At 37.5% G+C, this 17,360-nt stretch overlaps 1 protein-coding gene across 2 annotated transcripts in view; it reads right to left on the minus strand.

Annotated features, from left to right (window-relative positions):
- Nucleotides 1-8,523, minus strand: part of ADAD1 (adenosine deaminase domain containing 1) — a 47,492-nt gene extending 38,969 nt beyond the window's left edge. For both annotated transcript variants that reach the window (XM_088827831.1, XM_055405592.2), the window contains exons 1-4: nucleotides 8,352-8,523; nucleotides 7,422-7,610; nucleotides 4,590-4,757; nucleotides 677-745 (exon numbers count right to left, since the gene is read on the minus strand). In XM_088827831.1, the coding sequence (XP_088683957.1) occupies nucleotides 677-745; nucleotides 4,590-4,757; nucleotides 7,422-7,610; nucleotides 8,352-8,523 (598 nt within the window). The remainder of the gene's footprint in view (nucleotides 1-676; nucleotides 746-4,589; nucleotides 4,758-7,421; nucleotides 7,611-8,351) is intronic.
- Nucleotides 8,524-17,360: the final 8,837 nt, after the last annotated feature.

Raw genomic sequence — 17,360 nt, forward strand, 5'->3', positions numbered from 1 at the left:
TAAGGATAATTTCCTGCCTTTCAGGGGATTAACAATCTAATAGGAAAAGTATACAACAATCACCATATAGTGTTGAATAGAATAAATACAGTAAAATAATAATAGTTACTATTTAGTGAGCACCTACTGTGGGCCAGGCACTGATCGAGATTTTATACATGCATAAATTAATTTAAACCTCACAATAACCCTATGAGGCAGTTATTGTTGTAGCCATTTTACAGGTAGAGAAATTAAGGTGTACAGAGAGAAGTAAGTGGTTCTAGGTCATACAACTAGTAACTTTAATTGCAGTTATAGTTTCCTTGAGCTTGAGTAACAACTAACATTAAAAGAAAGTGAACAGATTATCTGAAATGAATATCCCAACCATCAAGCACCAGAAGGCCACTGGATTTCATTAATGACCAGCCCACCAAAGCACAGAATTTTCAAAAAAGCAGTTACATGATATTAAATCATCTCTTTATAGGAAAAAAAGCCACTTCTTCAATTGTTCCTCTCCAATTTTATTATTTGTCTAATTTTTAGCAGAGTATGGAAGGAAATACTCATCTTTGTAGAAGTGTGACAGGTCTGAATAACAATCATATCTATGCATATTTTAATTGTATGATGTTGTAATTTTTAATTGGGTTAATCTTCTTTTAAAAATTATCATAAAGGACTTTCCTACCATAATGTACTTTTGAAACATATACTGGTTCAGGTGAAACAATAGGTTCTGCAGGGATAGGAGGAGGACCTGTAAATAAAACAAAATCATAAGGAAAAATGAAACTTCAATGTTCAAAAGGACAGGTTTAATACTATTCTGTAATAAAACAACAATCCAAGAGTGATTGCTTTTTCTAGATACTTCTGCCAAGTCTAGGCCATCAATTATCCATTAGCTCAGCCTTTCTAAATGTTTCTGTTATACTGAAATCTATTATACAAACACCAAATACATTTCTGGTTCCCTATTTTTATGCTACTATATAGCTTGCTTTGTAACAGATTCAACATTCTGAAAACTGGTTAAAATTAAACCCTAGTTTAGATGCTTATGAACAATTTTATATTTATAGTAATACCAGGTAAAACATTTGTAAAACATTTGTATTTAATATTCTATCAAAAGTTTAATTTACTAAGTAAAAATTATCATTTTAATGTTATTTTACCAAAGTATTTTGTAGGGGAATACTTCAAAGCTTTCTAAGTTATTTACTTAAATGAACTTGTTAAATGAGTAATTTAAACATCTAAACATAATTCAGAAACAATTTCATTCTTTTGTGCCAGTAGCACATTAAAAAAAATTGACATAAAAAAAAGTTTTCTAAGTTTTTTACCCATTTCTTTGCAATAGCTTTCTAATTTGGCTCCAAATTAGGCAATCCAGGAAAAACAAGAAAAAAGAAGGACACTAAATCAAAGGTACAAAGAAGATCAGGAAAGTTTAAAAGAAAAAAGTCCAGAAGCAAAGGTTCAACTAAAGTAATTATCATCTTTCAAGAATCATTCATAAAGACAAAGACAGTAAACAGAACTGCTGCTCTGGACCTCACTTTGAGTAAAATGAGAAACTGGTTGAAAACACAGAAATGAACAAGAAAGATTGACAATGTCATCTTGTAGTTCACATTAGTTACGTAAATGTTGACTATAGTTAGATATATACACTCTGAACTTTAGATAAGCAGAACTCTAAAAACTCAGAGGAAGATGGATTTTTTTCCCATCTGTTCAGTAGGTGAAATGAAAACTAAAGATATTAAATCTTGTTTATCAAGCACAAATGCTTTCAATAAATAAGAAAATGTGACTGTACAAATTGGTCTACATTTTCAAATACCATAAACAAACATGGAAAATAATCTTGAAAAAGAAGAACAAAGTTGAAGGACTCACACTTCCTGATTTCAAAACTTAATACTAAAGTGACAGCAATCAAAACTGTGGTAATGTCATATAGACCAATGAAATAGAGAGTGCAGAAATAAATTTTTTTAAAGGCCTTCAAATGATTCTCAACAAGAGCACCACTACCATTCAATAGGGGAAATGACAGCTCAGTTCAGTCACTCAGTTGTGTCCAACTCTTTGTGATCCCATGGACTGCAGCACGCCAGGCTTCCCTGTTCATCACCAACTCCTGGAGCTTGCTCAAACTCAAGTCCATCAAGTTGGTGATGCCATCCAACCATCTCATCCTCTGTCATCCCCTCCTCTTCTTGCCTTCAACCTTTCCCAGCATCAGGGTCTTTTCTAATAAGTCTAATGAGGGGAAAAAACAGTCTTTTCTAAAAATGATGCTGGAAAAACTAGATGTTCACATGCAAATAAATGAAGTCAGACCCCTTAGATAACACTACATACAAAAATTAACACAATATGGATCAAAGACTCAAATATCAGCGCTAAACTATAAAATTCTTATAAGAAAACATGGAAAAAAGCTTCATGACACAGGATCTGGCAATGATTTCTTGGACATGATGTCAAAGGCACAGGTAACAAACAAAATATTGACAAACTGGACTTTTTCAAAACTCAATGGACATGGGTTAGGGTAGACTCCGGGAGCTGGTGATGGACAGGGAGGCCTGGCGTGCTGTGGTTCATGGGGTTGTAAAGAGTGGGACACGACTGAGCGACTGAACTGAAAGAAAGTTTAGTCATAATTAACGCATTTCTGTCATTCTTTGAGAAAACAATGTTGAATATTAAAATGCTATCACTGGAGATGGGAAAATGCTACTTTAATTTTCACAAAAAAGGAAAACATAAATGTTATGAAACTAAAAATTGTAGCCAAAGGGCAAAAGATTTGCTAGCCCTAGATAAACATTTTGAAAACTTTTAGGGAAATGCATTTTTCATAAGAAACCAATTATAAATATCCTTTTCTAGTAATTAAATAAGAAATTGGGAAATTCTGTAGATATGTTTTAACTTGATTTCAACAAAGTATTTTAATTCTTTGAGGGTAAAGGATGGGTCTTATTTGAGTCTAGATTCCCAGTATTTATCACAGCCCCTGGAACATGCAGCATGTGTGTGTGCTCAGTGGTGTCCTTCTCTTTGCACCCCCATGGGCTGTAGCCCACCAGGCTCCTTTGCCCATGGAATTTTCCAGGCAAGAATACTGGAGTGGGTTGCTATTTCCTCCTTCAGGGAATCCTCCTGACCCAGGGATGGAATCCACATTTCCTTCATCTTGTGTATTGGCAGATGGATCCTGGGAAAACTGTCTGAAACATAGCAGATCTTCAAACCACAGATTCAGTGATTTGAATGCCTGCGATGGTTGGAAAGAAACAGGGAAAATATTTCTGGGCACACACCTAAGTGGGTTGACAGCTTATAAAATCATCATTTATAGAGATTTTCCATTAATAAACTACCAATGTACGTAAGACAGCAAAATCACATCTAGCCCTAAAAAAGTTAATAATAAATCTGAAATATAGTGAACAGAAATATGAAAATTAACAAAATACTTTCTAAGTAGTTATTTAATCCAAACTATGGCAAACTATTTTTAAGACAATGAAAAAGACACATCAAATTTGAGATGTGGCAAAATATATCACTTTTAATTATTAAATAATGGTTTTAATTAAACAGAAAAATTAAAATATATGAAATACACATTGAACGTAAAGAACAAAATGACCTTAAGGGAAGTTTTATGAAAGGAATATTACAATTAACAAGTTATAAATAACAAAAAAGTCCAGTCATAAAATAAAGTGATAATTTTAATTTAAAAAGAATTAGTCAACTGTCACTGTTTAAATCAAATTTAAATGTTTTTTGTTATTGAAGTTGCCTCATTTATAGGGAAACAAAATGTAATCTAAATGAAATCAAAACCAAAATGAATGAATTAAAAAAAATCAAAATGAATGAAATGAATACTGAAAAAAACTGTTTACTATGCTAACACATATATTCCTCAAATTGATTAATAAGAACCTCTGTTAATTGATTATGTTACTCTTCACCAAGCACTGGTTAAAGGCTTTGCAAGCATTACTTATTGAATTCTAAAATGACAGATATAGAAGGTATCTATCCTTGTCTCCATTTTTCAAATGATGAAACTAAGGCTTAGAAGGAAAACAACTAATCTGGCCAGGGACAATACTCAATACTGAGCAATCTATTTCTGGAGTTTACACTCTCCAACCTACTTGCTATGTTACCTTAGGCCCTTATTTTCTCAAGCAATCCTACCATTATCAAATTTAACACAAGCAAACGTCACAAAAATTGCATAAAAACCTGTTCATGTTAAATGTATAGTTTAGAAGCATAACAAAAATCCAATAAATTAAAGAAAAAACTAAGTTTCAGGACTCAAACCCATCAACAATCTGACAAGTTACTAGATAGTTTATATCTTTGGTGTTAAAATATACAAGAGCATTTTAACTACTATCAAATAACTCAGCTATCAGCCAAGGAAGGAAATAATTCAAATTCTGCTACTTCTATTGTGCAGTTGGCAAGTAACTTCATTACTGTAAATCTTTCAGATGACTCTTTCTTGAAAATGAAGCATTTTACAACACTACTTTATAATAAAAAATATTTACCTGATGTTTCTGAAATTCTTGGTTCAGGTTCATCCAGCTGTAGAAGCTCATCAAGAGCTAATTTTGCAGCATTGGATCTAGACTCCTTTTTGTTTTGTCCCAGTCCAGTCTTGTATTGAATACCATCCACCACAGCACAAAAAGCAAAATATGGTCCCATAACATTACCTTGAAAAGTAACTCAGAATAAATGTTGTAATACTTCACAGAATGATCTTGCAAAAGATGTCTGTTACATAGGAAAACATTCCAGTACAATTTCATAAAACAATCTCAGCTTGACAGTTTTTCTGTAGGGCCAATACACGTTGTAAGTATAGCTGAGTGGACCCCTAAACTTGTTCTGAGGAATACTTCAAGCAGCTAGTGTGGCTTCAGATTCAGCATCAACAATAGGGCCAACTTTAGAGTACATGTCACACACAGAGTGACAGTGTCTTGTATAATGCCTGGCAGTGTTAGGCATTCAAATGTCTATCTAATGATCAATGAAAGGGAAAATGTGGAGCATCTGGCAACATGTCTCCTTTCAGACCTCAATACCGATGAAGTTGAATTTTTCCTGTCCTCTGAGTGCCCTGATACTCTTATAAGCTCCAGAACAGAAGGAATTCCTTTGAAGAAATCCTCTGCTTCTATCAGAGTCACAGAAACAATCCAAATCCATCAGAGCCTTAGGGTGCATAGTGGGGATTTACATGGGAAACCAAAACATAAACAATAATAAAAAAGATATTCTAAAGAACGAAACTGTTCAATCATCCAAAATTCCCAGAAAAAGTATCTTTACACAATTACATTTACCTAGTTTTCATATTTTCCTGATTAAAAATGAAATGGAATCCTCTAATTTTACTTTCTTGTATTCAGACTATAGACTTCCTAATAGTTTAATCGCTCAGTCATATCTGACTCTTTGTGACCCCATGGTCTGCACCAAGCAAGGCTCCTCTGTCCATGGAATTCTCTAGACAAGGATACTGGAGTGGGTTGCCATGCCATTCTCTAGGCAATCTTCCCAGCCCAGGGATCAAACCCAGGTCTCCTTCCTTGCAGGCACATTCTTTACAGTCTAAACCATCGGGAAGTATAGGAGGCCTTTAAGAAACTTAAGTCTCTACTTTGGTTACAAATGGCTAGGTACATTGTCACTCCACATAAGCCTCTTTATTATTATTTTCTCACATATTCCACTGACTGCTAGATTTTTAAAATGTACAACAAGATTTTATAAGCAACTCCAGACTGTATCAGGGTAAACTGTTTTCCTCCCAACATCTCTGATCTCAGTTTCCCAAATTTCTCCCTTCATGATCACCTGAGTTCCAATCCAAATTGAGTAAACCTGGGACTCATATTTTTAACAAGTGGCCCAGATGATTCTTATGTTTGAGATACTATGCATCAAATTTGTTAATAAGTACCCTGTGTCAGAGAGATGAGACTTTTAAGCTTCATCTTGTTTCTGCTCCGGGTTCTCAAACTTTACTGTCATCTAAATCCACACAACCTAGGTTTAAAAATACTGACACTGTGGTTTTTCTATCAAATCTACAGAATTAGGTAATTCAATAGTACTATGCACATAAAATGAACACCATGAACAATCACTGGGTTGTGTTTTTAAGTTTTGCTTAGTTCAATTAAGAGATGACCAAAAGAATGGCAGAAAGCTAACTAATTACACAAAAACTCAGTCTATAGTATTGAACACATCCAGTTATCCAACCTACAGTGACAGGACTAGGAAAACTCCACCTTAATATTAAGACCTTTTTATTGTCACCTGTTGGAGAAGGAAATGGCAGCCCACTCCAGTGTTCTTGCCTGGAGAATCCCAGGGATGGGGGAGCCTGGTAGGCTTCCATCTATGGGGTCGCACGGAGTCAGACATGACTGAAGTGACTTAGCAGCAGCAGCAGCATTGTCACCTGTTAATGTACTGCTGTTTCACCCAAATCAATGACTAGAAATTTGGCTTCACTATGGCAATCTACTACATATAGTAGCTCTGAGATCCCTATTGGTAACAGTGTCAGGAATAGAAAATTAAAGAAAGGAAACTTCTTGATAATGTGCGTGTGAGTACAAACACACACACATATGCACACAAATGAAGATTTTTAAAGATTGTGCTCCTTTGCTTCACACACTTTTAGCCTGTCAATGCCTCTTAAGAGTAGTTTATTCTCTTATCCCTTCACTTTCCTAAAGTTTTTCCTAATCACTAGTCATAAGGTGAAGAAATCAGAAACTTCTTTCCATGTTTTACTCCTGTAGCTTTCCACAGGCCCAAGGTGGTAACAGATTCTTCTGGTGGGGGACAGTTTAAGAGAGAATGGAGAAATTAAGTCACGGGCAAGTCTTCAGGGAGAGAATCAGTCACCTAAGTGCTATTTTCCCTTCTAACTTTTATATTTCAGAAGCCAAACTGGACTATAATTCTTGTCAGGCATCATCACAGAATACTCATAAAAATAATCAGTCCAAATATTTAACATCCCTACAAAAGCACGTTTATGCTATACGGAGCACCTAGTTATACCTGAAAATAATCTACAAGGCTGATGAGATTTCTATTTAACTAGCCATACACAAAAAATAAAATTCACTGATTGTAAGATTTTTGTATGAGTAAATATTAGAGTTTCAAATGCTAAAGTATGAATATAAAATTTATGAAGTATCCTTGTCAAAACATACTAGTAGTTATCCAACCCTGACATTAGGTGAATAAAGAAAATAATCTAATTTAGTGCCACATATATACTCTGCTTTTAATAGGAAAATATTTTCTAGTATTGTAACAATCAGATACAACTTTGTACTTGCCTGTTGTCACTGTTTCCTTCAGGTCAAGCTGAACCCGCTGCATTTGTGCAAACTGGTGCAAGGCTGATACAGGATTTATCTCTCCACGTTTGTATTTCATTATAAATTCTTTAGGTATTTTTTTTGGAGGAAGGACAGGATTTGAAATAGATGAAAGACCTTTGGAAAGCAATGGTTCTGGAAAATTACCTAAAAATAAATGTTTATGTTTGTCAATTTGGTTAAATTAAAAAGAGTAATAAGACAAGCAAAAGCACTAAACCCTTTTCTAAAATGGAAGACAATTCCACACACACAGTCACATGTTTTTCATCAAAAATGTTTCTACTACTAAAGAAGTGTAACCTGTTATGTATATACCTTCTGGAGTACTAAGGCTATTGTGCAAAGTGCTGTTATTGTCAAAGCATAAAGTGATATCAAAGAATCATAGGATTTCATGACGTCAAGGTCTTCAGAGGCTAAGTCATTTTACACATGAGGTCACTGAGGCCTAGAATGTAGTTAGATTTGGTACCAGAACCTAGAGCCTGCTTTTGATTCACTATTTTTACCTTTTAAGTTGAATTCAAATGAATTTTTACTATGTGTGTCCTGGCTTTACACGTAACACTACAGTAAGTGATATGTGGAATACAACCCCTTATAAATTCAGTTCTTTCCTGAAAGGCATAAACACAGACTCACTTCAAAAAGGCAAAACATATTGGAAGTGGTCTTGTGCTGAAGTGGTAAAGAACAATTAAGTGAACAGCCACGGGAAGCATTTCTACTGGCTGGGAGTCAAATCCAAGTTTCAGTAGGAACATAGCCACAAGTAAATGGATATATATCCTGGAAAGAATGAAACCTGAAGCTCATCAAAACTGACTGGACATCCCAGAATCTTATAGAACTTAGGCATTATTACAAACGTAAAAGAGTTTGTACCCGTCACTTGTGTAACCTTGGATGCCATGTTCGACAGGCTGTAACTTTCCGAGGAATATCCTGTGGGTGTGGTTACCGTCTGGGCTGATGGCTGAACTGGCAAGTTCTTTTTCAGCATCTGGGCAAAGCTAGGGACCCGAGAACTTTGAAACCAGTCATTGTTGCTAGACATTTTCTCACCTACAAATTGTTAAGAAAATAAGCAGAAAATTTAAAAAGTACTAGGTAAACTAAAAATACTTACTCTGAAATAAAAACCACATTCTCATACATGGCCTTTACACACACACACTCCCATGACAAGTGCTCCCATGATGTCATGACTGCTTTGTGACCAGTTTTACGGTGACAGAACTGTCTCCTAAACCGCTCCCCAAAGCACTTCTACAAGGAGGAAAGGAGGGACGACGTGGTTTTTGGTGAAAAGCCTTTCTCAGGGGTCAGGGAAAAAAAAATAAAGAGGAAAAGAAAACACAAATTTGAGACCCTCCCCCCGCAAGTGTCCACCTGGTTGGCGGCCTCCTGAGCCCCAGCCTAACTCCCACCCACCAGTATTGTCCTTCTTGCCCGGCTGGCCAGACTCCGCTGGCGGGCAGCTCTGACCGAGCCGCAGGCCAGGCCGCAGGCCGGGGGCTCGCCGGCCGGCCGCCGACGACTCCGTTGCTTCTTTCTCCCGGCCTCAACCTCTCACTTCAGGCGGCTTGGCCCGAGAGCCACGCGGCCAGAACGGCGTCTTTCAAAAGCCGCCTCGTGGAGTCACCTCAGGACCGGGGCGGACGCCCCACGCAGGCCTCATCCAATCACCAACCGTCCTTTCGGCCCGCGCTCCCGCCCCCGCACCTGAGCCAGCGCGTGCCTGCGGTGCTCCAAGGCTTGCGACGTCAAGTGACGCAATAATGTTGAGCGTTGCGCATTGCGCATGTTCAAGGCCTCCTTGAGGTACTACAGGTTTTCCGGGTGTAGGTAACTGGGCCCGTTGGTCTCCTTGTCTGCTGGGAAAGGCAGGTAAAATCATTCAGTTCAGCCCCTTTACTCTCCTGCGTGATGCCCTGAACGCTCCCTGGTGGCTCAGAGGTAAAGAACCCACATGCAATGCTGGAGACGCAGGTTCGATCCCTAGGTTTGGAAGATGCCCTGGAGAAGGAAATGGCAGCCCACACCAGTATTCTTGCAGGGAAAATCCCGGGGAGAGTCCATGGGGCCACAAAGAGTCGGACATGACCGAGCACTCCTATCTATTGTAGGATCCCTGGAGGCAGTCCTAGGGTACCTATGTGTGGGTAGTTAGGAGACCCTTTGCTTTGTCCACAGTTATACTCTCAGAAGGTACCCGTGGACAAGGTTTGGCTTCATGGTGTGTTTGTTGTTTACAGAAAAAAGCCTCCCTGGACTCTTGCGGAAGCCTCACATGGAGCCAAGTAAGCAACAGTTTCGAAAACTGGTTGGGGCTTGAGAAGCTAATGACTGATACATGCATGACACGCACAAAGTGAGTGTCCTCGGTTCTTTGCTCTTGAGAAAGATGAAGGAGGTGCTAATGGAGGTATTGCTGATAGATCATTGAAAATATTTTAAATAGTATTTTCCAAGATTTTTAAACAGGTCTTGGCATGTAACCCACAAGGCCTTCAAGGGATTGAAGGAGATTGCTATAATAAAATTTAAATGCTCCTCTACGTTTTTATCTGGGAAAGGTTTCTCAAGGGTTAAATCACTTAAAAAGAAAAATAACAGAATTGATGGTATTCTGTCTCATTATAGCAAGAAGTAATATCCATCCACAAATATGTGGGCTAATTGGGAGAAAAAATAGCCTATCTCTCATTAAGCAATTCATTTTCAATAGAGGCAGCATATTTTTCTTTAGTGGTTATCAGAAAGTGTTGACTCTGATGCTTTGATCAAGTGCTCATTAATAATTTTAATGATAACTCAGTTTAGATTTTTTTCTTAACTTTGAGAAACTTTTGCTTACAGGAGTTAAAAAATTAAAATGTTGCCAAGAAGTGTGCTCAGGTTGGTGATTAAAGCTTCAAAATACAAAAATAGATAATTTCATTAGGACAAAATTTGAGTAGGGACATGGAATGGAAATAGAAGCTGAAAAAGTAAAAGGAATGTTTAAAAATTACTTTTAAAGATACAGCATATATAAATGTTTTATTTTGAAATAATTTTAGATTTACAGAAGACTGGTTCCAAATAGGAAAAGGAGTGCGTCAAGGTTGTATATTGTTATCCTACTTATTTAACTTATATGCAGAGTATATCATGAGGAACGCTGGGCTGGAAGAAGCACAAGCTGGAATCAAGATTGCCAGGAGAAATATCAATAACCTCAGATATGCAGATGACACCACCCTTATGGCAGAAAGTGAAGAGGAACTCAAAAGCCTCTTGAAGAAAGTTAAAGAGGAGAGTGAAAAGGTTGGCTTGAAGCTCAACATTCAGAAAACAAAGATCATGGTATCTGGTCCCATCACTTCATGGGAAATAGATGGAGGAACAGTGGAAGCAGTGTCAGACTTTATATTTTTGGGCTCCAAAATCACTGAGGATGCTGATTGCAGCCATGAAATTAAAAGACGCTTACTCCTTGGAAGGAAAGTTATGATCAACCTAGATAGCATATTAAAAAGCAGAGACATTACTTTACCAACCAAGGTTCTTCTAGTCAAGGCTGTGGATTTTCCAGTGGTCACGTATGGATGTGAGAGTTGGACTGTGAAGAAAGCTGATCGCCGAAGAATTGATGCTTTTGAACTGTGGTGCTGGAGAAGACTCTTGAGAGTCCCTTGGACTGCAAGGAGATCCAACCAGTCCATTCTAAAGGAGATCAATCCTGGGTGTTCATTGGAAGGACTGATGCTGAAGCTGAAACTCCAATACTTTGGCCACCTCATGTGACGAGTTGACTCACTGGAAAAGCCTCTGATGCTGGGAGGGATTGGGGGCGGGAGGAGAAGGGGACAACAGAGAATGAGATGGCTGGATGGCATCACCAACTCGATGGACATGAGTTTGAGTGGACTCTGGGAGTTGGTGATGGACAGGGAGGCCTGGTGTGCTGTGATTCATGGGGTCGCAAAGAATCGGATATGACTGAGGGACTGAACTGAACTGAAAGATAGAGTGCCTCTATATTTTCCCATCCATTTCCCCTAGTGTTATCATCTTACATAGTGTAGTATATTTATCAAAACTTAATAAATTAACACTGGTACAGTACTAACTGTACTGCATACTTTATTTGGATTTCACCAGGTTTTCAACTAAAGTCCAGTTTCCATCCAGGATACCATACCATTACATCTCCTTAGTCTTCTGCAGTCTGAAATAGTTTTTCAGTCTTGTTTTACATGATTTGATGCTTTGATCCTTTTTCATGATTTTGATATTTTGTGGAATGGCCCTTAGTTACATTTGTCTGATGTTTTCTCTTGGTTAGACTAGAATTAAGGATTTTTGATAAGATGGAGGTGAAGTGCACATCTTGTGGCATATCAAAGAGTACATGATATCAGCAACTATTCAGGGTGATGTTAATCTTGATGACTTGGCTAAGGTTGTGTCTGTCTAGTGTCTCTACTATGAAGTTACCATTTTCTTTTTTCTATACTCTGTTAGAAGGCAGCAAAGACATGAGGGGAGGGAAATAGAGATCCACCTTCTGGAGAGAGGAGTACCACAAAGTTTGTGGTGTGCTCTGCTAAGTTGCTTCAGTCATTTCTGACTCTTTGCGACCCCATGGACCATATCCAGCCAGGTTCCTCTCTCCATGGGATTCTCCAGGCAAGAATACTAAAATGGGTTGTCATGCCCTTCTCCGGGAGAGCTTCCTGACCCAGGGATCAAACTTGTATTTCTTACATCTCCTACATTGGCTGGCAGTTTCTTTACCACTAGCGCCACCTGAGAAACCCCAGAGAGTTTGTGGACATATGTTAAAACCACCATATTAATTAATATCTTGAGGGAGATAATTTGAGGATATGAAAATACCCTGTTTTGCTAGAGTGTGATTCACTAATTTTCACTTTGCCTGAAGCAGTTTTTACTGTGGTATTCTTTTTAAAAATGTTTTGTCAGTTAAATTTCTTCCTTTTTTATTAAAATATAATTAACACATTGAAGAAGGAAATGGCAACCCACACCAGTATTCTTGACTGAAGAATCCATCCCATGGACAGAGGAGCCTGGAGGGCTACAGTCCATGGGGTCATAAAAAGTCAGACACGACTGAGTGACTAGCACACACAGTTAACACATAACATTAGTTTCATGTGTACAGCATGTATTTTGGTATGTGTATATACTGCAGAATGGTCACCACAAGTCTAGTTAACATCACAACATACAGTTATAAATATTTTTTCTTGTGATAACTTTTAAGATCTACTGGGCTTCCTGGTGGCTCAGATGGTAAAGAATCTGCCTGCCATGCAGGAGACCCGGGTTCGATCCCTGGGTTAGGAAGTTCCCCTGGAGAAGGGCATGACATCCTGCTCCAGTGTTCTTGCCTGGAGAATTCCATGAACAGAGGAGTCTGGAAAACTACAGTCTATGGGGTTTCAAAGAGTCAGACATGACTGAGTGACTAACACAGACACACATACCATAGCAAATACTGTGTGTGACATGCCCAGGACTTATTTATTTTATAACAGGAAGTTTGTACCTTTTGACATGCCCACCCCTTGTCTCTGGCAACCACCAGTTTGTTCTTTGTATTTGTGATCTAATTTTTTTTTTTTTTTGGTAATTAATTTATTTTTTATTGGAGGCAAATTATTTTACAATATTATATTGGTTGGTTTTGCCATACATTGACATGAATTTGCCCCGGGTTTACATAAGTTCCCCCTCCTGAACCCCCCTCCCACCTCCCTCCTCCCTTTATCCTCCCTCTGGGTCATCCCCGCATGCCAGCCCCGAGCATCCTATAACATGCGTTGACCCTGAACTAGTGATTCATTTCACATATGACAACATACGTGTTTCAATGCCATTCTCCCAAATCATCCCACCCTCACCCTCTCCCATAGAGTCCCAAAGACTGTTCTATACATCTGTGTCTCTTTTACTGTCTCATATATCATTTGCATCTTTCTAAATTCCATATATATGCGTTAGTATACTGTATCGGTGTTTTTCTTTCTGGCTTACTTCACTCTGTATAATAGGCTCCAGTTTCATCCACCTCATTAGAACTGATTCAAATGTATTCTTTTTAATGGCTGAATAATACTCCATTGTGTATATGTACCAAAGCTTTCTTATCCATTCGTCTGCAGATGGACATCTAGGTTGCTTCCATGTCCTGGCTATTATAAACAGTGCTGCAATGAACATTGGAGTACATGTGTCTCTTTCAATTCTGGTTTCCTCGGTGTGTATGCCCAGGAGTGCGATTGCTGGATCATATGGCAGTTCTATTTCCAGGTTTTTGAGGAATCTCCACACTGTTCTCCATAGTGGCTGTACTAGTTTGCATTCCCACCAACAGTGTAAGAGGGTTCCTTTCTCTCCACATCCTCTCCAGCATTTATTGCATGTAGACTTTTGGATAGCAGCCATTCTGACTGGTGTGAAATGGTATCTCATTGTGGTTTTGATTTGCATTTCTCTGATTATGAGGGATGTTGAGCATTTTTTCATGTGTTTGTTAGCCATCTTTATGTCTTCTTTGGAGAAATGTCTGTTTAGTTCTTTGGCCCATAAACAAATGGGACCTAATTAAAATCAAAAGCTTCTGCACAGCAAAGGAAACTATAAGTAAGGTGAAAAGACAGCCTTCAGAATGGGAGAAAATAATAGCAAATGAAGCAACGGATAAAGGATTAATCTCCAAAATATACAAGCAGCTCCTGCAGCTCAATTCCAGAAAAATAAATGACCCAATCAAAAAATGTGATCTAATTTTTTAAAAAATTCCACATGTAGGTGAGATCATACAGTGTTTATATTTCTCTGTCTTATTTCACTTAGCATAAAACCCTCAACGTCAATCCATGTTGTCACAAATGATAACATTTTCTTCTTTCTATGGGTGAGTAATATTCATTTGTAGGTATATATCTATCACACCTTTATTCATTCCTCCATTAAGTGACATTTAGGTTGTTCCATGCCTTGGCTATGGTAAATAATGCTGCAGTAAACATGAGGGTGCAGATATCTTTTCCAGTTATTGGTTTTATTTCCTTGAGATAAATAACCAGTGGTGGAAATGCTGGATCATATCATAGTTTTATATTTAATTTTTTTGTAGAACTTCCATACTGTTATCCATTGCCACTGAATGGATTTATATTCCCACCAACGGTGTATGAGAGTTCCCTTTTTCTTCATGTCCTCACTGACACTTGTTATTACTTGTCTTTTAGATAATAACCATTCTATCAGATGTTAATTAATATCTTATTGTGTTTTGATTTGCATTGATTTCCTTGATAATTAGTGATGTTGAGTAGCTTTTGGCCGTATGTATCACAGCACGCCAGGCCTCCTTGTCCATCACCAACTCACGGAGTTCACTCAAACTCATGTCCATCGAGTCGGTGATGCCATCCAGCCATCTCACTCTCTGTCGTCCCCGTCTCCTCCCACCCCCAATTCTTCCTAGCATCAGACTCTTTTCCAGTGAGTCAACTCGACGCATGAGGTGGCCAAAGTATTGCAGTTTCAGCTTTAGCATCAGTCCTTCCAATGAATACCCAGAATCGATCTCCCTTAGAATGGACTGGTTGGATCTCCCTGCGGTACAAGGGACTCTCAAGAGTCTTCTCCCCCACCACAGTTCAAAAGTATCAGTTCTTCGGTGATCAGCTTTCTTCACAGTCCAACTCTTACATCCATACATGACCACGGGAAAAACCAAAGCCTTGACTAGACGGACCTTTGAACTGAACTGATACCTTGTTTGGAAAAAATGTGTATTCAGATCTTCTATTTTTAAAATCAGATTGTTTGGGTTTTTGATATTGAATTTTTTGAGCTTTTTATATATTTTGGATATTAACACTTACCAGATATACGATTTAAAATTTTTTCTCCATTCCAGAGGTTGCTTTTTCATTTTGTTAATGGCTTCCTTTCCTATGTAGAAAGTTTTTAGTATGACTTGTTTATTATAGTCCCACTTGTTCATTTTTACCTTTTACCTGTGTTTCTATTAGGAGTTTTATGCTTTCATCTATGTTCAAGTCTTTAATCCATTTTGAGTTTATTTTTGTGTATGGTGTGAGATAGTCATCTTGTTTCATTTTTTTTTGCATGGGCTGTCCATTTTTATGGGAGAGACTAATCATTGTATGATCTTGGCTCATTTGTCATAAATTAATTGACTACATGTGCATGGGTTTATTTCTGTGCTCTCTGCATCTGTTTTGTGCCAGTTCCCTACTGTTTTGACTACCATAGTTTATAGTATAAAGTCAGGAAGTGTGTTGCCTCTGGCTTTGTTCATTCTCAAGATTGCCTTGGCTATTTGGGATGTTCTGTTGTTGGACACAAATTTTAGTATTGCTTGCTGTCTTTGAAAAATGCCATTGGAAATTTGAGAGGGATTGCATTGAATCTTGTCAATTGCTTTGAGTAATATGGACATATTACCAACATTAATTTTTCAATCCATAAGACTGGACTATTTCCACACAAATATTTGTGTCATCTTCAGTTTCTTTCATCAGTGTCTTAGTTTTCGGTGTATACATTTTTTAACTTCTTAGATAGTTTCTTACTAGGTAATTTATTCTTTTTTGATCCAATTTTAAATGGGATTGTTTTCTTAATTTCTCTTCCCGATAATTCTTTATTAGTGTATATGAATGCACCGTATTTTTGTATACTGATTTTATATCCAGCAACTTGTGTGTTTTGTGGATGCAAGCCCTATTGGCTTTCATTGCTAGATGTTTTGGGAGTTCATATCTCAGGTGCGGGTCTTGAAATTGCCAGATGTGAGGTTCAGACCCTTTGCTCCTCAGGGGGAAGCTCGGAATCATGAGTTTACTATGGATTGTGGGTCACCACACTATGGGTGGAGTTTTCAGCAAGCTTGTGGCTCATCTGCTCCTCCCTGTGTCGATTTGGGGTTTTTTGGATTGGCTGTTATGTAGGAGTCTCTCAGCTATAGTTTTGTGGTTTCTTTTGGAGGAAATTTTTCTATATGTAGCTGTACATTCGGTGTGTCTGTGGGAGGAGGTAAGTTCAGGATCTTCCTACTTCACTATCTTGAACCTGAATTTCTACTGTGGGGTTCTAATGGTAATTTTCTATTTCTCTCATTCCTTTCATATTTGTTATTTGAAATTCATTTTAAGAAAAAATTCTTCCCCTTACATTCTAGTGTGGGGCCACTGATATTTATTATTTGAGTATACTCCAATACTGTTATTATTTTGTTGCTCAAATTATTCCAGCACTGGGATCTCTTTCATTGTAGTCTCTTGTACCCTTTTGACATCTTCCTATTTTAAAAAAGTATTTATTTATTTTCTGGAACTATGAGATGCTTCTATTTTCCATTCCTTAGACTTAAAATTGGCCATTTTTCCAGGAACCCCTGGTTATTTTTATTGGATAATGATAGTGATAAACTAACATCTTAGAGCTAGTTGTACTTGTAGCTTTATAAGTTTCATTGCTTCCAAAGTGTCATTGCTTCTATGCTTGCACAGAGAACAGTACATTAAGTTTAGCATGTGCATACTGTAGAGACGCAATATGATGTTTTGGGCCCCATTTTTTTAAGTGATTAAAATTTTGACACAGCCGAAGATTGATAAATTTTAAGTGAGATTTATCTGATTGAGGCTCTGGGACAGATAATTCACATAATTTGCATTATTTTCAGTGAATTCCACAGTAAAAAGTTTAAGTAATTTAGTGTTTAAGGCATTTCAGTGTAATTTAAATGATCTTTTATTTCAAAACTATATGAGTGTTGCTATATGATTTTAGTAAACTGCCTTAGATTTAATACTATGTAAATATTACTATTTATAT

The sequence above is a fragment of the Moschus berezovskii genome, chromosome 19 (assembly GCF_049115385.1).
Source record: "Moschus berezovskii isolate FMDL1 chromosome 19, NW_MosBer_1.0, whole genome shotgun sequence".
NCBI classification, from domain to species: domain Eukaryota; kingdom Metazoa; phylum Chordata; class Mammalia; order Artiodactyla; family Moschidae; genus Moschus; species Moschus berezovskii.